Below are 22500 nucleotides of genomic sequence, written 5' to 3' on the forward strand. Positions count from 1 at the left end.
AGGAGAAAATTAATTTGGCACCGGCGTCTAGAAGATGAGCACCTCAGCCACTTCACAAGTCAGGGCAAACATCTCCCTCTCACGCCGCCTGCTTTCTCATCCTCCACCCCCCCTCTCCTGTTTGCCTCCTCAGATCATTAAGGACCGTGTGTTCTCTCACATCTCGAGGAACAAGTACATGTGGAACTCGCTGCCCGGAGGCCTGCTGGTCCTGCCGGAGTACTCCACGCACCTCGCACACTTCCCTTTCTACTACCTGGGACTCGGTAAACAAACACGAGCCTGCATCCCAATCTTCTTACCCTTCTCAGGCCCGGTTCTACGGGGGTGCAAAAGCACGCATTGCACCCTTATTTTAATTGTCTGCATGCTCAGTTGAAAAGAGTTTTTTTTTTGTTTGTTTGTTTTTTAATAAATGCTGCAGCTGCACACTTACTGTTTAAACTTGAATTATAATTGTTGTTTTTCTTTGTTCTTTGATGTGAATTTATGGCTTTTTGGCACCTATATGTAACCTTTTAAGGTTGAGATAATTGTATTATCATTATATGGTCCAAATATTTCAGTAAATCACCTGAAACACTTGAAATATTCTTGCTTGTGTGGTATCATTCTACTTGAAATGATGGTCAAATGTATTATTTTTAGTAAAATAACATGTCAAATTGTTCAGGCCGGGCATCTGCACCCCTTCCTATCTAGGATGCATCCCTAGGCATCTTGTTCTGGAACCGGCCCTGACCCTTCTTACCTTATTTACTTAGTAATATACTTTTGACACTGAAGTGAATTTAACTGCTAATACTATACTTTAACTTAAGTAAACATGAATGCATGAATCTTACTTTTAATTATTCTTTCTGTAATGGTGTTGCCACTAAGATTTGAGCACTTTTTCCATCACTGAGATGGAAACCACTTTCCCTTCACCTGGTCACGTTCCCTCTGACCTCTGTATTTCTTCTTGTGACCTCCAGGAGTCAGTCCAGGTCAGGAGTTCACAGCTGTCATCCACGCCGTCTCCCCATTGGTCTCCCAGTCTCAGCCAATCATGAAGCTGCTACAGGTGGTCTCCAAGTCCAAGTACTGCTCACAGGTAAATAAGACAAACACAGAGTTACCATTACCTGAACGGTACATACACTAAGACAGATAGATACTAAAAGTGTGTTAATCATGTTTATCTGCGATTCATATGATCACAAGTTTTCCTTGTCATACTTTTTTTTTTTTTTTTGCGATTCTGTTAAAACCAAAATAGATGTCAGTGTGCAGGATTTACTGAGTTTGAGTATGATTACATTACGTCATGATGAAAGCATGATGAAAGCTTTTGATATTGTACTTGAATCATGGACCACAGACTACCTGGAGCTCTAAAACACCTTGTTTAGAAATCGATTTTGGACATCATTAAACGTTTTATTAAGAGGATAAACCGCTCGAGATGCACCATCTTTCTCTTAAGCAATTAGCTGCAGCCTCTGTGATTTGGAAATTGCAGAAGTTCATATTGCAACACAGATTTTTTTCCCCCACCAATTAATTATTCAACTCTACTATAATTGCAAAGGGTCTATACTGCCACAATGAGCTACATATCCCACCATACCATCATCTAATCTACTATATTAGCCTAAATACTGTGAAATGTGTCGTTTTAGCAACCAGCTAACCCTGATTTCACTGAGCAACAGCACAGGACGAATACCGACCTACTGCTCGGTCAACGTTAACAGTTATTTATGCTTTGTGTAAATATATCTCTATGGGTTATATAACACCCCCCCCCCGCTCCAGATCATCATCCTGTGGAACAGTGAGAAGCCGGCCCCCGTCCGGAGCAAATGGCCCCCCATGCCCGTCCCCCTGACTGTGACAGATGGCAGGAGGAAGGTGAGGCACAACGTCAGTGACAGTCACCATTCACTCTGACAGGCGCCATGACGCCTGAGTGACAGACGCTCTGTCAGTCAGCCAGTCAGTTTGTGTATCTCTCTCTCTCTCTCTCTCTCTCTCTCTCTCTCTCCTCTCTCTCTCTCTCCCTCCTCTCTCTCTCTCTCTCTCTCTCCTCTCTCTCTCTCTCTCTCTCTCCCTCCTCTCTCTCTCTCTCTCTCTCTCTCTCTCTCTGGGCTTCTCTCCGTCTCTGATCCATGGGCGTGTGTCATCTATTTTTCTCTCTTTCTTCTTCCTATATCCATGTAGATCTGACATGCACAGATCTGTGTGTCGAACCCCTTTAGAAATGTCAGTCATTCACAGTCATTTTCTTTCTGCTTGCCTTTGTATTTCTCTCTCTCTCTCTCTCTTTCTCTCTCTCTCTCTGTCTCTCTCTCTCTCTCTCTCTCTCTCTGTCTCTCTCTCTCTCTCTCTCTCTGTCTCTCTCTCTCTCTCTCTTTCTCTCTCTCTCTCTCTCTCTCTCTGTCTCTCAATTCAATTCAATTCAAAGGGCTTTATTGGCATGATAAGGTGCATCTTACATTGCCAAAGCATACATTAGCAACACTTAGCAGTTACAAAGAGTCAAAAACAGAAAACAAGACATTTTGTTACCCAGTAACATAAATCACAAAATCTGAAGATATTCAAAGAGGAAGACAGAAGAAAATTAAATTGAATGTGATAAAATAGAATATAATAGAAGACTATTGTTGACCGGAATCTATTCAGAATAATAACAGAACAGTAATATCTCTCTCTCTCTCTCTCTCTCTCTGTCTTTCTCTCTCTCTCTCTGTCTCTCTCTCTCTCTCTCCCTCTCTCTCTCTCTCTCTCTCTCTCTCTGTCTCTCTCTCTCTCTCCCAAGGCGAAATCTATAGTGATTCACTCAACCTCATTGGCTCAATGATTGACTTAACGTAACCTGATCGTCTCTCATTGTCCTGCTCTGTTTTTGCACAAAACACAAGCCAGACTCTATTTACAGCAGATTTACTATGTCTCTCTCAGACCACCAGTCGGTTCCTCCCTCACGTTGCCATAGAGACGGAGGCAGTGCTGAGTCTGGATGAGGATACCGTCCTGCTGACCAGTGAGGTTTGTCTGCGTGTGTGTGTGTGTGTCTGTGTGTGTGTGTGTGTGTGTGTCTGTGTGTGCGTACGTACATGCGTGCGCGCACATTTCACTAGTAAACATACTAGACTATTGCACACATGTATTAAATGAACACTCCGCCCATTTTCAACCAGCTTTGTATCATTAGAACATCAGTAGTATATCAGAAAACTGTAAACGGTTTTGAAGTCTGTCATTTAATTTGACAGTTATTGAGTGTTAAAGTGTGGACCAGTGACATCACTGGTCCACACTAACTCAAATTAACAACTCATTAACTCAAATCAACTCTCAATAACTGTCTATAACTAGATGAATGATGAATAGTTTGACAGTTATTGAGAGTTGATTTGAGTTAATGAGTTATTAATTTGACTTAGTGTGGACCAGTGATGTCACTGGTCCACACTTTAACACTCAATAACTGTCAAATTAAATGACAGACTTCAAAACAGTTTACAGTTTTCTGATATACTACTGATGTTCTAATGATACAAAGCTGGTTGAAAATGGGCAGAGTGTTCCTTTAAGTATTATTGTAGGAAAATGTTCAGATTGGCAACAGTATACATCTAAGTACTCCCATCTATCTCCAGGTGAACTTTGCCTTCTTGGTGTGGCGTAGCTTCCCTGAGCGTATCGTGGGCTACCCTCCCAGGAGCCACTTCTGGGATCCCCTGAAGCGAGCCTGGGGCTACACCTCCAAATGGACCAACGACTACTCCATCGTGCTGACCGGAGCCGCCTTCTACCACAGGTGCACTAACACACACACACACGCACGCACACACACACATGCACACACACCACACACACACACACACACACACACACACACACACACACACACACACACACAACCACATCCATGTAGGCAAACAGATAGGGCTATTTTAGAGCAACGTCGGTTGTATTTTTTTAAATTTTTGAGCGGTGCAGCCGCTTCTATACGTGGGCATGTGCGTCCATCTGTGCACAGGATGTCAGTTTGAGCATGAGCGAGCATGAGAGGATGCAGCCTAAGCCCCTCCCACCGGCTCCACGCGCCACATCGGCATGGGACCTAAGGGATTTCATTCCCCATAGACGTTTCGTAAAAATCCGTATAAAAATTAATGAATGGACGAATGAATGAATTGATTTATTTGATCAATCAAAACATACGGTACACCATAAGCATACAGTCTAAAATAATTCATCAGGATATCACAAAAAAGTCGTCAAACTTATTTCCATTGTGGTCCCGAGAGTTTTACGTGGCGAGAGTTTTACGTAGTGATTCAGTGAATATTCTAAAACACATGCAGGCCGCACCAAGACACACGCACATCAAAAGAAGAAAGATTTATTATGCGAGTTAGATCAAAACACAGTGCCTTCTCAGAGCTCTTCAGAGAGGAAAGAAAGCTAAGAAAACATGAAAAGAGACAACCTGATGAATCAGAACAGCGACAGGAAGCAGAATAACATGAAGCTCCAAATAAGGAGGAGGAGGAGGAGGAGGAGGAGGAGGAGGAGGAGGAGGAGGAGGAGGAGGAGGAGGAGGAGGATTGAGAGAAAGAAAGAGGGCCAATTACCGAAGGATTACTTCAATTAGAAAGGCCCAGTGTTAATATTTGAGTTTGCTGAGGGATGGGGATTCTTAGACAGCATCAGTGTAATTATGCAGGAGACTCGAACTATGAAAGCTATTGAACACAAGCAACATTCGGAGACGATCGGGTCATTTTTGCCAGACGTTCGGGTCAAAATATTTTTTCCTCTTGCTAATTATGTTCCTTACACATTCTCGAACCATTTTCAAATCTGAGAATAGTCTTCTCATTAAATACGATTGTGTCCAGAATTCCAGAGAACCACTGCGTGCCAGCTCATTATGTTACCTAGGGCCACTGATTTTGCTGCGTTTACTAGTCTGCTGAAAGCAATATTGGCCATCTGCATTACCTAATAAAAATAAAATTCTCCTTCACTTTTTTTTATAGAGAAATATGCCATGCCAAATGTCAGTTGAAATTCTGTTTATTCTCACTTATCGCGTACAAGTTTGTCTTATTCGGGATAATTCTATATTATACAAATGAGCACGTCCTGATTCCATATAATATATGATTATTCGGTGTGTAAGCTCACAGGAAAAACATGATTTGAAAGAGAGAGAAATACACAAAAGTCAGTCTTATCTCTGGAAGGTGCAGTGAAGTCCTATCTCTGGAAGGTGCAATGTAATAAGTAAGTGTTAAAAATGGAAAAGAACAGAGAAGACTCCTACACTGACTGACTGCACCATACCAGAGGGGTTCACTTTGTGCTGCACCGTCTTGTACTGTACGTATCAAGTCCCACCGGCGACGCTGGCAGCAAAACGGTTCCCTTGCCCCAAATACATCTCATCAACATGCATCGTATCAAGGTCTCGGGTGTTGGTTTGCCTTAACCTCCAGCTGTGCTAAATCATGCATCTGCTTACTTACATTATTATGTAATAATAGCCTACATTTTTACATTTACATGTCGGGCATTTAGCCAACGCTCGTATCCAGACTAGAGTGACGGCAGTAGAAGAGGTTTCTATATTTTTACAGCGATGGTAATAATGAGTGAGAGAATCATAGCTGCACAACGCTGAATAGATGTGACAATATGTTCCTGTGAGCGGTGGAAGAAGAACCATCACGTGTGATAGAGAGGTTCTAGGTGAAGAAGAAAATAACGGCTGAGGGGGGGAAAGGAATACATTATTTTTTGTTAGACACGCTTTCGTGAATCTCTCTCTCTAAAATTGCAAACTAAATTTAGCCGAAGCTCTTAACCATAGCAACGTTATTGAGCAGGTACGGTGAGGCTCTGATGTTTTGCTTAAGGATGCCTTGAGGCGAGACACCCCCCAAGTGAATAGATATCACCGTGAAACTCCTCCGGTTTATTACATTAAGACAATATCTTTGCATTACACGTTTTCTGAAAATGTCTGTTTAAATCCTGCAAATGATGCATTATCTATTTAAATAGTGCTCATTTTCATACATTTGCAGAACAGAAATCTGAACGTTGGATAAAGCCAGGTTCAAAATCTGTGTTTCATTTTGTTGACCTATTAGAGACAAAGGTTTTTAGAGGACATTTTGGATATCTCTTTTTATCACTCCATAAAAAAAGAAAATACTGTCAACAATCGTTAAAAAGAAATTAGATTCTCCAATGTTTTTAGGAATAAAATGTTATATAAATCAGGTTATGAATGATATTATGAACAAACCCCTATGTAAAAAAAAAAACTTCAGAATATAGTTAGGAATAAAAGTAAGTTTGGTTTATGCAAGTGCTACTGAAGTGGAGATTTCTGGCTCAGAGTCACCTGGGGTTTCGCCTTGAGCAAAAGCACGTCCTCTCTCTCTCCAAAGCACCAAGGCACTATTATCTGTGGATTATGATGGAGAATATCTCTCAGACTCATGTTTTCACCTGTCCCACAGGTACTACCACCACCTGTTCTCTCACTACCTGCCCCCCTCTCTGCGGGCTCTGGTGGATCGCACCTCCAACTGCGAGGACATCCTAATGAACTTCCTGGTCTCCTCGGTGACCCACCTGCCGCCAATCAAAGTGGCTCAAAGGAAGCAGTACAAGGAGCTGCCCAACCCACAGGTAGGGTGCATCTTCCATACCCAAAATGTGCCTTCTCACTTGCTGTAGTCAGAGGAGGCTGGTTGAGGACAAGGCTTGTTACAATGCAGTGATACAGGTCCAAACATGTATAGCTATTATATTAAATCTGCTGTACACAAGACGCAACTATTTTTTTTAAATAAATTTTCCTTCAAATAATTTGGTAGTGAGCTTTCTCCTTGTCCTCTATTGGCCAATCTCCCCTAACTGTAGTGTATTTAAGCATTAAATATATGATTTCACTACACATATTATATACTGTATATATAATTATATATAAATATAATATAAATATATTATTTCATTACACCCTGGAAAATTATCCCATTACATCATAGAGACCCAGCAGCCAGGAACTCGTCTCACCCCCCCCCTTCCGCTCCTCTCTTACCTCCCAGGGCACGAAGAGCGCCCCCTGGGCCAACCCGGAGCACTTCAACCAGCGGCAGGAGTGCGTCAACACCTTCGCCAGCTGGTTTGGCTACATGCCCCTGGTCCACTCTCAGTTCCGCCTGGACCCTGTGCTCTTCAAGGACCAGGTGTCGGTGCTCCGCAAGAAGTACAAAGACCTGGAGAGGGCATGAAACTGATGACCAGCAGACCTGGAGAGGGCATGAAACTGACCAACAGACCTGGAGAGGGCATGAAACTGACGACCAGACGGACAGACAGGCTGCTCTGGTGGCCTTTTGGACGGACAGTCAGGATACGATGCTCCCAGATTGTCTGAGAGATGGACAGAGACTAGACTGTCGGTCTGGTCCATTTGTGATATGGACAAAGTACAATCAACAGGCAGACCCTGGTGGACTGTTCTGCAGACACAAAGTAAATATAATTATAATATAAAGGGGAGCTGGTTGCAAACGAGCTTCAAATGGTTCTCCCACCTCCACCAGCCTGGCAAGGCAAGTGATGGGAGGAGGAAACGTTAGGGGCTTTAGGGCCTCTCAATGACAATGGACAGTCCCTATGGAGAGAAGAAATAAATGGAACATATCTGTGTGAATACTTGTGCTGTTGCCATGACAATAGGAGCGGGAATGGCACCCGAGGGACTGGTACTGGTGCCACACACTCCAGCCATCACATGTGTCTCAGCTGTGTGCAGGGACCGTTGCCAAGGAAACGGATCATTTCACATCAACATGCTATAACTGTAAAAACCCAATAAAACAAAGATTTCTAAATGCAAATTCTGGCACGGTGCTCCTTAAAATGAATGATTGGTTTGGTTTGGGTTTTTTCCCCCCCACTTGGCGGATACCCTCGATCCAAACAAGTGCAGTGCGTTATATATTTTTAGCAGAGAGGGAGCTGAATTGACTTTAACTTTGAATCGTGTAGCCTCACATCTACCAGGAAGGCAACAGGGAACGCTTTAAACCCTATTCCTGGTAACTGGAGCATCCAGTCCTCGTGAAAGAGCTGAGGGGAGGAGGGCGTCGTCATGAGAGGAGGAGGGCGTCGTCACCCTTGAGCTTTGCCGAAAAGGGTTCCTGACGTGTTCAACGAATAAGCAAAAAGTGAAGAGATTAAGACCTCAGAGTGCTACTGCACACATTATTTAATGCAGATTTAATAGCATAACACAGCCCCGATATCCCAAAATCCCAAACTCTCAACTAATTTGACAGTGTGTGTGTGTGTGTGTGTGTGTGTGTGTGTGTGTGTACAGTAAGTATGCTCTACTCAGGGTTCCTACACATTTTCCATTTCAGAATTCCATGCTTTTCCAGACTCAGATTTCCAGACTTTTATGTAGATTTTTCAGAACATATTTGACATCTGGGTTGGGTCCCTGACCTCCTCGAGATATGAGAGTGAAAACAAAAGACAGCTGACTTTTACGGATATGGGACGTTTGTCTGGGCCAAAAGGAAAGCTGTCAAAAGCTAAACTCATCTAGACTCATATGGGACCATGTACTGTATATCTATTTCCAGCGATGGGAAGTAACTAAGTACAAATACTTTGTTACTGTACTTGAGTAGGATTTTCAGGTATCTGTACTTTACTGAGTATTTATTTTTCTGACAACTTTTTACTTTTACTCCCTTCAATTTAAGACAAATATCTGTACTTTCTACTCCTTACATTTTCAAAACAGGCTAGTTACTTTAATTTTAATGCATGACAGACAAATGTCACGTTGTTTGTTTGTCGCTCTCGTCTCGCGCTCTCCCAGCTTTTACGCATTATGTGCAATTTTTTCATGGAAAAGCCATGTCACAAACTGACAACTACCAATCAGTTATAATGCCTGAAACTCTAAAAGAAAAGTCTGGAATTGCTGAACTAAAAAGTTTACAATCTGATCCAAAATCATACACCTTGTCCATTAGGCCAGGTGATTTGACTGCTGGTGATTTGACTGCTCACCTTTCCTGTCTGCCTACTGTCCTATCTAAATAAAGGCAGAAATGCCCCCCAAAAAATCATCTTAAAAAAAACTGCTGGATATTTACTGAAGATTTTCAGGCTCTTAAGTCTGGTAAAGAACTTCCTAATTGTGAAGCGCAACTTTCTTTTTCAAATCACACACTCATATTCCTCTCTTATCTCCTTCATGTCAGACCTACTTCAACAGTCACAGATCAAGGTTTAAAGCTACAATATGAAAACATAAGTGGAAGTGGACTATTCGGTTGTTAAGACTGACGACAGACGTTCACCCCGCGTCACCTCCGGGGCCAAGCGGCACCGCTCCTCATTCGCCTCATTCAAAACAACTAGGGCGGATCCCGTGAATCTTTTTAGATATCTTTTTATAAATATATTTTTTTAACTTAACGTAACTTTTTATAGATAATCTGTTTAGACTTAGCGCCAAACTTTGTTTTTCTACAGAATTGTAACGTACTTTATTAACTGCAGCCATTTCCTCTTCTCTTTCTCATTGCAAGGAAAGTGGTAGAATGACAGTTGAATCGTTTTTTTTTCGTCTTGGATTTATTCCAACAATGAAGGACACAGCACTGTGCCATATTGACCAGGCAGAGAGGTTTGGAAGCTTGGCGCTTGGACCCGGAAGTAGTATTGTTGGGAGTTCATACATCAGAGCTTAACAAGTGAATAGCTCACTCAGACAAACATGTGGATGTTGTGTGATCTTCAAAGGTTGCATGTTCAATCCCTGCCTCAGGCAACACCGGTGATGCTATTTTTTATCATCATCAGTAGTTTGAACACTGATAGAAATAAGCTGATGTAGGAGTCTAGTCAGTCTCTGACTCTAGCTCAGTCAGATAAACTGCTGCTCACTTGTTCAATTCTGACCTATCTCACTCTTTATGCTCTGTGTTGTTGTCAGTTTGAACATAGTGTGTAGAATTCAGAAGGTGAACTCCCAACAGCTCATAGCTCAGCATGACGAGTCCCTCTGTCTCTGTCGCTATGTGACAGGTGGGGTATTGGTTCAATTCCTGATGGAGGAGACGGCACCATCCTGTCTTTCCCATCACTAGCTATTTACGCCTAGCAGCCAGCTTTAATATTAATTAATTAGAAGTGTAATAAAAACTAAAAGAAGATTGTTATGCCTATTTCCACTTTTATTCAAATATAAATAACATTGCTGCCTCAAAATACACAGATGAAAGTTCAGTCTGTGCACATCGCAGGTTAGAACTCACAACCTCTCCCTCTGAAGGCAGCTGACATACACAGGGAACCACAAGGCACTGCGACTGATGCTGTATTTATCTGTGTATGACTTTTGAAGTGCCTGGCCAAAATCGGGAAAAGGCTATATTTTAGCGTTAAGTAGACTCTGTTATTGCAACAGATTAATTTCTGGACTTCCAAACATCAATTTAGACTCTAGATCACCTTTCTAAATTGATTAAAAGCAACAATACAGTATAACAATTTCCTGGTTTCAGCTTCACTATTTATAGAATTCATGCTAATTTCCAGTTTCGGCAATTAATTAGCTCATTATGGTAATTGCTCAAATTGCCCAACATGCAACAGAGAAGCATGCAGATGGCTCGTTCAATTCCTGCTCCAACACCACTACATGGAGCTTGTCATAATGTCATTCAAATTCTATTAAACTTAAAAGATCCACGGCTTGTTTGGAAAGATGACTTTCCAAGCTGAACATTTATGATTGAAATGTCATATTTATGCCTAGTCGATGAAATTCAACTTGGTTGCTAAAACCCCTTTTAGACTGGTCAAAAATCCCACTAATATCCACAAACTAGTGGCATTTTCTTCAGTCTAAAAGTTTCCAAGCCAGGCCGTTTTCTTATGAACTTTTATGATTTAAATGTCATATTTATGCCTAGTGGATGAAATTCAACTTGGTTGCTAAAACCCCTTTTAGAAACCAAGTTTAATTTCATCCACTAGGCATAATTATGACATTTCAATCATAAAAGTTAATAAGAAACAACATTACTGGGTCCAAGAAATTTCCAGTAGACTATTGTGGCACCTTGCCTAAAGCCTAAAGAGTAAATGTGGAGTGACACCAGAGGTTTAGCGCAGGTTTAAGCAATCACCACCACCACCCCCAAAGCTGAATCTAACTGACTGTAGCTGAATGCAACGTGGGTGTCCTCTGGGTGAGAGACATAGAACAGAGAGAGAGAGAGAGGGAAAAAAGTGTTGGCATTGCCGGAGTTAATGGGGGCCAGGGGGGCCAGGCTCCCCCATGCAGTAGTAAAAAATAAATAAATAAAAATAAATAAATAAAATAAAAAATGCTCACCATTTTAAATCTCCATCTCACTGTGTGGCTGAATATGATCATACAATTTATATCCACTTTGACAAGCATCACAGGTATCTCTTTGCTAAAGCTGTGACAGGGGGGCCTCTGACAGGGCCTTGCTGCAGCCGCCCCCTCCCTCTGGAATGCCCTCCCCAGTCACATCTGACAGGCCAAAACTCATTGTCTTTCATACTCATTATGTCATCTTTCCAAAAAAGCTCTGGATCTTTTCAATGTAATAGGTTGAATGACATTATGACAAGCTCCACGTAGTGGTGGTGGAGCAGGAATTGAACGAGCCATCTGCATGCTTCCACGTCTCTATGTGGTCGACATATCCATCGCACCACCAGCTCCCCTTCGTACTCAAAGCTCTTCGCTGAGAGCTTTTATCTTTTTCGTCTGTCACTGTTCAAAACTGACTGAGCCTTGAACCCACGACCTCAAAAGTTACTGAGGTTTGAAACCACAAGCTAAATACTGCTGGGCAGCCATCAAACTCTCTGAGCCACTGGGTCACACTTCTTAAGAGGGGCTTTCTCAGAGCATTTCCTTCTTTCCTCTGGCTGTTGCTGTTCAAAACTGACTGAGACTCGAACCCACGACCTCAAAAGTGACCAAACCCTCAATACTGATCGGTTGCAAACAAACTCTCTGTGCCACGAGGCCAGACGACTTAAGGAAGGTTTTCTCAGGGTTTTAAATCACTCTTTCCTCTGACTGTCACCATTCAAAATGCATTTCACGCATTATGTGCATTATTAATCAAAGTATAGTCTTTATGCATCTTAAAAAATGTTTTTAAGGGATCTTTCAAGTTCAATAGTATTTGAATTATATTAATATGACGTGAGTTTCTATTCGCCTGGCAGTTTTACTTTTATACTTGAGTACATTTCAGAGCCTGTACTTTTTACTTTTACTTGAGTAATTAAGTTGAATCAGTACTTCTACTTTTAGTAGAGTAGTCTTTTTTGACACAATTAACTGTACTTGTACTTAAGTAAAGAAAGTGTGTTTCTTTTCCCATCTCTGTCTATTTCTCAGTTTGGGCTTTGGCATCTGATTTGAAAGCATCAGTGAGTGAGACAGGTGGGATTTGAACTAGCAAACGACTACACACCAAACAGCTGTTTATGTCAATGAGCTGGAGGCAGGGAGGGACTTGGGCTTTCATCAGCTTATTCATATCAGTCTTCACACTATGGATGATAAAGATGCATTACTGCTGGTATCTTAGAGTCACCAGCTTATAATGACAATAGTTCTGAAGCCATAGTAGTCTGATGCAAGGAATGAACTAACAACCTTCTGCACCACATCCATGTGTTTACCTAGGTGAGCTAATAGCCCACTTCCTTGTGTATGTATGTATATGTGTATATATATATATATATATAGATATGTATATCTCTCTCCATGATTGGAAGTTGGAAACTTTTTCGACCCAAAATGGCCCCCGTGAAAAGGGTCTATAGCCTGGAAACATATTTTTCCATACGCTTTTTTTTTTTCCCATACCTGGAAATTACTAACATCTAATTCCATACTTTTCCAAATTGCAGGAACCCAGTCGACTGTATGGTATATAACTGTATTAACACATTTCACCTTCACGGATTAGCATGGGCCCGATTCAGACATTGTAAAAATAAGATTTTCTGCAGACTGAGATATGCACATTTGAGCGGCCTCTCTCTGTTGACTATCTGATGTGTGTGCACTGTGCACCAGTGAGTTTTGGACATGCCAGGTCCTGCACACACTTCACTTAAATCCCTGGGCCATGTGACAGCATTGGCCAATCCAATTAAAGGAAAGTTTAGTCAGAATTGGTCCAGCAGAACGTGACGGTGGACAAGCCTTGATTTACACATTCATCATCTCACAGGAGGCCACACACGTCTGCATGGAAGTGCAGCCTTGCAAACGGCACAGCGGGGCGTCAAAATCCAGTTAGGTCAAGGTTCTGAATGTGGCCTGTATGATTTACGAGCAGCACTTTACAACATTACGCTCGGACATTTAGTTAGAAAAAGAAAGTTTATTTTGTACAAAAACAAGAAATGACCCAGTAACTTTATTATCCTGCAGTTTACAAAAATAAATTCACCGGCAAACAAGTCTCAACACCCTAAGGGTAGACAGGTGTGTTGACTAGCACTCAGGAAGCTAATCTCATTAAACATACACACACACACACGCGCACATACATACACACACACACACACGCACACACACACACACGCAGCACCTGAGATGCATAGCTGCCAAGAGGCTAATTTGGATCTTGAACCCATGAGACAAATGTTGTAATAACTAATGTTTGTACAAAAACACAGAGGATAGCGAGGCCATTGTTCCTATTGTCAGCACTGTCATCAGATCAGCTCCTGTGCTTTCCGGGAGAATGAAATGCAATGAATCAAAAGTCTGTCTGGTCTCAAGTACGCACAAAACACCATGAATACAACGTTTAAACAACTGAGGCAATACAGGTTTCAACAGATTATGTAAGAAGTATGAAAAAATAATAGTTCGCCACTTATTTGAATACAGTAAAGCCCCGGACAACCACATCCAAAAGGGGAAAATAAGAATAATTCTCATTGGGTTGTCAGCTGCCTTGAATATATGTATATAAAAGAAAAAGCGCTATTCTTGTGAATTTGGATTTTTGGTCAAGTTAAGAGTCTAGAGGTGGAGTGTATCAGGATGACATCACAGCCGTCTCCAAGTCTCATCCCATCTGATTAGTTGTTTTCTCTCAATAGAGAGCTGCTGCAGGGATGATGTATTTTTGTAGTCAGAACCAGGAAGTCCCGGACTTCCTGGTTCTTCACTGTTTCTGTCTATGGGATTTTTGAATGGGTTTTTGCCGCGATGCTTCAAATACGGTCTCTGGGCAACGCAAGATTAATTAAACGCGAACCAGAATTCAGTCGGATAATCTTCACACATGAGGACCACTTTCATGAGTTTTGTAGCATAAATGCGAGCCCTAGAAGTAAAAAGCTCGAGCTAAGCTAATCCAGAACTACACACAGTGTCGCATAGGCTTCCACGTCACGTCAGCGCTCAACCTGGACTGTTGTTGATGTGTGCACTGATTACCCCGGGCTGAACGGGGCTGAACCAGGTGAGGGAAAGAGAATTTCCGTGTTCGTCCTTTGAAGTGATGACGTTATTGACGTATAATATCCCCATCGACTCAACAGTGTAGTCTCATTTAGCCGTTTGCTAGCTAGCCGCCCTTTTTAACGGCACGTAAAAGCTTCAAAACTCATAAAAGTGGTCCTCGTGTGTGAAGATGATATTACTAAACACTGGTTCGCGTTTGATTAAGCCAGCGTTGCCCAGAGAGATTATTAGAAGCATCGCGCCAAAAACCCATTCAAAACTCCCATAGGCGAAAACAGTGAAGAACCAGGACTGTTAGCATCGATGATTTCCGGACTCGTTACTGCGGCTCTCTATTACTATACAAGAGATAATCAATGATGGAAGGTGCTGGGAGAAGAAAAAGTACGTCGGCGTTTCAGCGATCAAGTGCCAAGACGGAAGGTTTTCGCCCAAGTCAGGTCATCACGCCTAACCCTCTGCAAGTCTGTGTGTCTGTCGAGGCAGCACCTCGTCTCGTAGGAGAGGCTGCGTCCTCCAGTGTAGTCAGTGCTGTCATTTCCTGTGGGTCAGCATGGCGTTGACGTCCCACAGCAGGTTCCTCATCTGATCCATCAGGACCTTCATCTCCTGGTTCTTCTGGCGTACCTTCTGCAGATGGGACCACAAGACAGACATCATCATCATCCACCACCACCAGTCAGCAGCGTAATTAGAGCAGACCAAACGTAGCCCCTGATACCAGGAGGGACAAGGAGTCAGGCCCGGGGGGGGGCACAGTTTATAGGCCCCCGAAAGAGAAACTTCTAAATTCTAGCCTTCTAAATGTGTGTGTGTGTGCGTGCGTGTGTGTGTGTGTGTGTGTTTTTTAATAGGAAGGGGAGGGGGGGGGGGGGGGGGGGGGGGACTTAACAATGGCTGGTTACCTGCCAGAGTTGTGGGTAGAGCAGACAGGATTCCAGCCATAGGCAAAATGTATCACTATTTGCCAGGCGGCTGCCTGGTGGCACTTTCCCAAGCAGCCATGTCTCCTGATCCCGCTGGAGCGTTGGCTCTCATGTTCACATGAAGAAGAATATGTATTTATGCTGCAAATCACATGGAGATTCTGCATCTCAGCCATTATGCCAACGGGCTTCTCTAACTGTGTTGGCGCTGCCACCTAGAGGCCACCTAGAGGCATTTGCGGGGGATTTTCACAGCTCACAAAATGTGACACGATTAGTTAAAGCAGTCGAGTGGCGTTGTTCTTTTTCTCATTTTGGATCAGGGCTTCTCAAACTTGTTCACCCTAAACTGACACTAATTAGACCCCACGGACCCCCCGTTTGATCAGATTCTTGCTTTTAGAGGTTTTTGTTACACAAAGTGTATGAAACCCATGACCCAAATAGTCATATTCTCTCATTATGTTACTTATGGATGGAATTATAGTGAGAATAAATGATTCTCCTTTTTGCTGGGCAGCCCCTGGAGCCCACACAAGCAGCCCTGGGGGTCCCCGCCGGACGGCACTTTGAGCAGCACTGACGTAGATCACCATGTGTAGTCTGCTTGGACTGTGTCAGACATTCTTTCTTCGTGGTTCATTCATCTCACCCTAAAGGCTAAAGAATATAATATCTTTGGTGGCAGAATGTGCTGTCAGAATGCTGTAGTGCTGTAGTGTCACCCATGTTATATTGATGCCAAATGGTGCGTTCCTTTATCGCAAAATAACTGGGATGTGGAGGCTAAACGACATCACATCCGTTTTGTTAGCGTTCCATTTGCAGAAAACTTGAGCTGGGAAGTTCACTGTTCATTGGTCAGATCCAGTCGCTAGCCAGGCTGGCCATTGTTAGCAATAACAATTGACAACATGGCATTTTGCGGCATTTTGCGCATACAAACACTGCAGCCTCATGTCCACACAGATAGAAGTTATGCAGTGCTGTGTGTACAGCTGATTTAATGAGACACAAACAAGACAGAAATGCTAAACAATATTACTACGATTATAACTACTGTAGCTGTGCGGCGCAGCCATCTTGGATTTTTGAGGTCGGGGCTGCTGAGGCTCCTACGAGTTTGGAATGGGAAATACCAGCTCTGGTGACGTCACCGTCCCAGCTCATGACCTTTGAAGTCGTAAGATTACCAGTCCCCAGTTATAAAGGAATGCAGGATAACTGTCCTGCTCCACTGCAGCAATCCAGCATCAGGCATTGCCATCGTTGAACTGGTTGAATCCGTTCAGAGCACATTGACTTTTGAACTTCAAAAGTCAATGTGCTCTGTGGAGCAAGGAGAACCGTCAACGCTGATGGCAACGCAACGCAGGTAGTGGAGCGCAAGCGTAAGGTACAAGACCTTCTGTGTTATTGACATTGTTTTAACCCCGGGACTAAAATAGATGTGGCACCAATTATTTATTATTTTACAATGAATACAGATTTGATTTGTAAGCTTGTAGAGTTGCTGCAGGGAAGTCAACTAGCAACAGTTTGCTAAGAGCAGCAGAGCAACGGATCAAGGTGGAATCTCTCACAACTGCTCAACTAGCTACTTAGAGATGCCACAAACATTGTAAAACAGTGTAAAATAGGTGGCTGAGGATCCCTTTATACACAATTTCACCCGAATTAATCTTTTGCAGACGATGCTGTAAATTATGATCTGTGATTATCTGTGACAGAGAGAGAGAGAGAGAGAGAGAGAGAGAACAGAAACGCACCTCGAGCACTTCTTGTCTCTCCTGGTTGACAGCGGGACTGCAAGGCTCCACTCTGACAGCACTCATCTCGTCTCCCACATACGGCACCAGCTGGGAACATGGAACACATGAAAAGAACGTCTCATGTTTCTCCCCTCAAACGGTTTGTATCAACGCACTGGGTGCATTTTTGATGATGAAAGACGACCGGGTGGCGGCGGCGAAGGACACGACGAGCAGAAAAATATCGTTGAGATTCACAAACCTACCGTAATTTTTTTTAAGGAATTTAAAGTAACCTCAAAAAAGACAGAAAAGGGTACAGGGTGAAAATGAAAGTGTTCAGCAGTTGTTTTTCCTCCGGTTTCATTTAATACGGCACGTCGCAGCAGGCGTAGAAAATAATACCTTGAGACAAAGCCAAACACATGGGCCTCAATTTCAAGCAGCATTTTGCTACTATTGTCTGAAAAATGAGATGATGGAGTTCGTAATTCCAACACCTTCCCTGAGATACCATTTCTATATTTCATGTATCATTCATAGATACATTTCTTTCTCTGTGGCGTGGCAGGCGGCACACTGACACCATCACACCAGTTATTTCACAAATTCTCTATAAAACTACGAGAGCAACTGACACATTTCTGTGCTGAATGAGTGAATATTCCACACCCAGCAGCATTACCGTATTAATCTATAAACATATTAGTGCAATAAGGAGGACTGTGGAGCCCCCCGGGGGTCGCCTGGTACAAAAACAAATATGGTAAATCAGTGGGCATGGTTTTATTACAATTTACTCCCTTAACTGTGGCCATGGATTAGTAAACCATGTGCACAGATATGTAAGATATACTGTCTGGTCACATCAAAGAGGGACTTTTAGGCCTATACACAGTGAGCCAGAGGGTTATAGGGTTACACACACAGCTTGGCTACATGTTGTGAACTCTAATAGCCATTAGGTTCATCTTAACGATAGTATTATGGATCCCACCGGAGTTGGACTCCACCTGGCAAGACCCGCCCTGCGTAGTACTCTTAACCGATGGCGTAATCCTAGATTTGACGGTCGCCCATAACCCCCCCGAAGTCGCCCAAATTGCCTTGAAAAAAGCTGGTTGTGCCAAAAAGCGCCGTGTTCGCATCCCTGCCGATGATAAAAGCAGAAATGTAAAGCTCCGTCCTGACCTCTGGCGGCCCCTCCTGCAGGTCAGAGGTCATCTCCACGCAGCGCTCGTACAGGAGGCGGAGCTTTCGGAACAGCAGGGCCAGCTGACGGAGGTGCTCCTGGAGCTTCCCGAAGCGGTCCTGGTACACAGCCTGGCTCTGCGTCACACCATTAGGAAGCTAGGGGCAAAGAACACACGAGTTCACATGTTCACTTTTCATTTCAGAATAAAACGCTTTCAGTATAAACGGGCAGAGGCAGGCCGTGAGAGAGAGAGAGAGAGAGAGAGAGAGAGGAGAGAGAGCGAGAGAGGGCGAGACAGAGAGAGAGAGATAGAGAGAGAGAGAGAGAGCGAGGAGAGAGAGAGCGAGATAGAGATAGAGAGCGTGTTGGGAAAGAGAGTGAGAAGTAATTAGAGACAGAGACAGACAAGGTGGGGGTGGAAGGATGACTAAGAGACAGTCGCCAAGTCGGATGTAAAAATGGCACAAATGCAGACTGACAAGAGGGGAAAGGAACTCTGCAGGAAAGACATAATAAGCCATCCAGTTAACAAGCAGACTTTCTGAAAGTGGAAGTTGAACTGAAGCTGAAGTGAAGTCTAAAAGCACGATGTGATGTTCTTCTCACCCAAACAATGACACAGAGAGAAAATGGCTTTATCCATGTGAGAAATAGACAGCTCTGATATGTGACGTTGCCTTTTCTACAGAGACAATGGCACACATAACTGCACACTGTTATTGTAAAATAGCTTTGGTTTTTTTACTGTAAAAGTCACATATCTTTGTCACCCGACACCATTCAATAATAAAGAGATTGCGATCCACCGACAACATCGGCATACACACGTGATCTAGCGAGCAACTTGTTCTTCAATAAAAACTCAACTTGTGTGTAGCCCTGTTTCTTGCTTATTATAGGCAACTGTATGGGAGAGATGGGGAGATATTGGGAAATTCAAACAGGAGGACGAAGGAAAAAACACGTAAAAAATATGATATTTCATCCAACTATGAGGCTGCTTGGTGGAACTCTTATACGCTGAACTTACCAGAGGATCCTTCCCATTTAGAAGGTGTGAAGGGACCTGTGCAAAGTATGTGTGTACTGCACGCTAAACATGTCATTCACATTATACTACCTGCATCTTAGATGGAGTGTGGTGTGGCATAGGGCTGCACAATTAATCGTATTTTCATCGTCATCGCTATTTGAACATGCGCAATAAACACATCGCAAAGACTGCCTGAAACGCAATGAATAACAAAGGTGGTTTTATTTACATGCGTCATGCATTCCCACTCAGCATGTGACCTTTTTGTCTTGTGTTGTAAATCCAGCGTACACCTTTCCCTTACAACAGTGCGCTCCGCCCCTCTGCCAAAGCCCAAACACGCTGTGTGTAGTTTCAGAGCTAGAGTCAGTGTGTATTTCATTTTTTTATTCAGTGGGCATAGGCTATGTTTGGGGTCTATGTTAGCATTATTAAAGCAGAAAGACATAGGAACTGTATAGCTAATATGCATACTTTAATATTTGTTTATTTATCACAAGTCGTATCGTCATCGCTATATTGAACAATGTTATCGCACATCGCAGATTTCCCTCATATCGTGCAGGCCTAGTGTGGCCACACAAAAGAAAGCCATGTATTGATGTACAGCGGCTAGTGTCCACGTCCAGTACCTGCGTGGCCCGTGTGATCTGGAAGATTTCCATAGTGCGGGTGACAATGTCCTGGACGGTCTCCTGTCCAATACGACAGAGGAACACTGGGGAGATCTCTCTCAGGGCGCCCTGTGGGGGCATGGGAGGCTGGCCCGGGCCTGGGGCAGCACTGGGGGGCATCCCTGCCAGCCCCTTCTGAGGTAAGGAAGCTGCCATCACGTCACCTGACAGCGGAAGAGGGGAGAGGGAGACAGAGGGAGAAGGTAACTGTTGATATTCAATTCAATTCAATTGTTTATTTCAGACCCAGGGAGATCCATATCACAGTAAGAAACAGTAAAAAAAAACAGCACAGTACAAAATAAGAAAATAACAACAAAAGGGAAACATGCAAGGCCTTCCACAATGTTCAATGCGTAATATACAGACATGTTCAATGCCTAACATACAGACATGTTCAATGCCTAACATACAGACATGTTCAATGTCTAACATACAGACATGTTCAATGCCTAACATACAGACATGTTCAATGCCTAACATACAGACATGCTCAATGTCTAACATACAGACATGCTCAATGTCTAACATACAGACATGCTCAATGTCTAACATACAGACATGCTCAATGCCTAATATACAGACATGTTCGCCAATGGTTCCAGTCTGGAAAATAATCTGACAGAACTGTGTACACGGTTAGTCAGGACAGCGATGAGGTCATTTTCTGACACAGATGCCCTACACATAAATCTATACATCAGATTCTGCAGGACAGCAGATCAGGTAGGAACTCCGATACTAACAAACATATGACTCGCGCTAGAGCTTCTTGAAGGTCTCAACAGCAGCCTCATGCTGTCATTATAAGCCACTGTGAGCTTTCTGATGCTGCTTTGTTTATAACAACACCACAGGTGGGCAGTATACAAAGGTGTACAGTATGCTTTAAAAAGTGAGATCTTCACCGGTACAGAGCACATGCTGAACTTGCGACACAGCATGTTCGCTTGAGCATACAGCTTCCGACGCTGTCTAAAGATGTCCTTGTCATCAGACAGGTCATCTGAGATAATATGGCCCAGATATGTGATCACACTGCACACACCGAGTGCAGTGCCAGCAAGATAGAGGTCAGGACAGGTTGAATGTCTGTCTTCTCTACTTCTGACAATCATGATCTTACTCTTTTTAGCATTGTATATTATATCAGAATCAGCACCATACTGTGAACATATTCTCAGAAGCTGTTGGAGACCAGCACTATATGGGCTAAGGATGACCAGGTCATCTGCATACATAAGGTGGTTGATTAACAAGTCACCAACCCACATGATCAAAGATAATTCATATACAAATTAAAAAGTGCAGTGATACATACAACTGAAATAACATTGACCGGGCAGACAAACAATATTACCGTTAATACTGAATGTAACAAAAAGGCTCGTACAGTTTGGTAAAAAGGCATTTCAGTTCTTCTCAGCCCCTATGGGATGAGCTCCAGGAGGACCTGGAATGGTAGGAACTGGTCTCATTAAATGTTTTGAAAACTATGTTTAAAGGTAGAGATGATGTGAAAGTGGTAATTGTTTTTCCTCATAGTTTAAAATTGCCTCTTTTTTTTTTATGAAACGTTGATTGTTTGTGGTTCATAATAGTGCGGTCATGTGATTGGTGGTTGGTTGTGGCGTCTGTAACTTGTGTAACGCTGTGTGCTGCTTTTCGTTCATCCATGAGGCTAAACCTGGATACAGTTGAAATAAAATAAAATAAAATAAGCACGCTACCTTTTGTATGCACCTTAAAAAAAGACAAAGAAACTCACGGTTCTTCCCGAGTGAGTGACAGAAGCAGCAGCCACGTTTAGCCCAAACAATGAAGAATCACATTCACAACAGACAGCTAGCGTTAGAGGCAGACTGGGTTAGCAGCTAGTTAGCTACCGCTAACGCTACGTGTTAGCTCTGCAGCAAGACAGCTGCAGCTGCTTACCTTACTAAATCAAGTCCTTTGGCTAAATGTTTTCACAATTCCTCCGGTTTGCGTAGTTGCAAAAATATTGACGTTAACACTTTTAGTCATTCAAATAAGGAGCACATTATGAAGAGCTCTTTCCACTGGTGTGTGGTCAAGGAACAGCGCGTTATTGTTTTCATTGCGGCAGCGTCATTTCCTGGAGGAGGAGGAGGCTGCATTTTTCATTTCCACCACCAGATGGTGACAGCACGCCTTTTTCTGTAACTTCTTCTTCTTCTTCTTCTTTGCGTTTAATGGCAGATTGCAACCAAATTAGGTGCATACCGCCTTTTTCGGTCACTGACTTTCAATCATAGCTTTTCAATGCATAACTATTAAAATTATGGAGGGGGGAAAAAGCAAATAATTAGAAGT

General features: G+C 43.0%; 2 protein-coding genes across 2 annotated transcripts in view; one reads left to right on the forward strand and one right to left on the reverse strand.

Moving 5' to 3' along the window:
* Positions 1 to 7402, forward strand: part of LOC310785083 (exostosin-1c-like) — a gene marked incomplete at its 5' end in the record, with an annotated part of 23580 nt that extends 16178 nt beyond the window's left edge. Inside the window, 7 exons of the mRNA XM_083646072.1 lie at positions 134 to 266; positions 978 to 1096; positions 1801 to 1896; positions 2950 to 3036; positions 3651 to 3811; positions 6531 to 6702; positions 7122 to 7402. Coding sequence (XP_083502198.1) covers positions 134 to 266; positions 978 to 1096; positions 1801 to 1896; positions 2950 to 3036; positions 3651 to 3811; positions 6531 to 6702; positions 7122 to 7307 — 954 coding nt within the window. The 3' untranslated portion in view covers positions 7308 to 7402. The remainder of the gene's footprint in view (positions 1 to 133; positions 267 to 977; positions 1097 to 1800; positions 1897 to 2949; positions 3037 to 3650; positions 3812 to 6530; positions 6703 to 7121) is intronic.
* A 6106-nt stretch (positions 7403 to 13508) lies between these two features.
* On the reverse strand, positions 13509 to 22236 carry LOC310785775 (mediator of RNA polymerase II transcription subunit 30). Its single transcript, XM_083646918.1, has 5 exons — positions 22102 to 22236; positions 20125 to 20330; positions 18456 to 18614; positions 17283 to 17372; positions 13509 to 15217 (listed from the first exon to the last, which is right to left on the reverse strand). The coding sequence occupies exons 2-5, from the start codon at positions 20320 to 20322 to the stop codon at positions 15122 to 15124; spliced, it is 543 nt and encodes a 180-aa protein (XP_083503044.1). The 5' UTR covers positions 20323 to 20330; positions 22102 to 22236; the 3' UTR covers positions 13509 to 15121.
* Positions 22237 to 22500: the final 264 nt, after the last annotated feature.

This window comes from Poromitra crassiceps (genome assembly GCF_964638095.1).
Source record: "Poromitra crassiceps genome assembly, chromosome: 11".
Lineage (NCBI taxonomy): Eukaryota > Metazoa > Chordata > Actinopteri > Beryciformes > Melamphaidae > Poromitra > Poromitra crassiceps.

Coding starts and splice junctions, on each gene's coding strand:
- LOC310785775 (XM_083646918.1), bottom strand. CDS start 20,322: ATGGCAGCTTCCTTACCTCAGAAGGGGCTGGCAGGGATGCCCCCCAGT. Junction 18,615..20,124: donor AGATCACACGGGCCACGCAG/GTACTGGACGTG, acceptor CTTTGCCCCTAG/CTTCCTAATGGTGTGACGCA. Junction 15,218..17,282: donor AGAGACAAGAAGTGCTCGAG/GTGCGTTTCTGT, acceptor TCCCATCTGCAG/AAGGTACGCCAGAAGAACCA.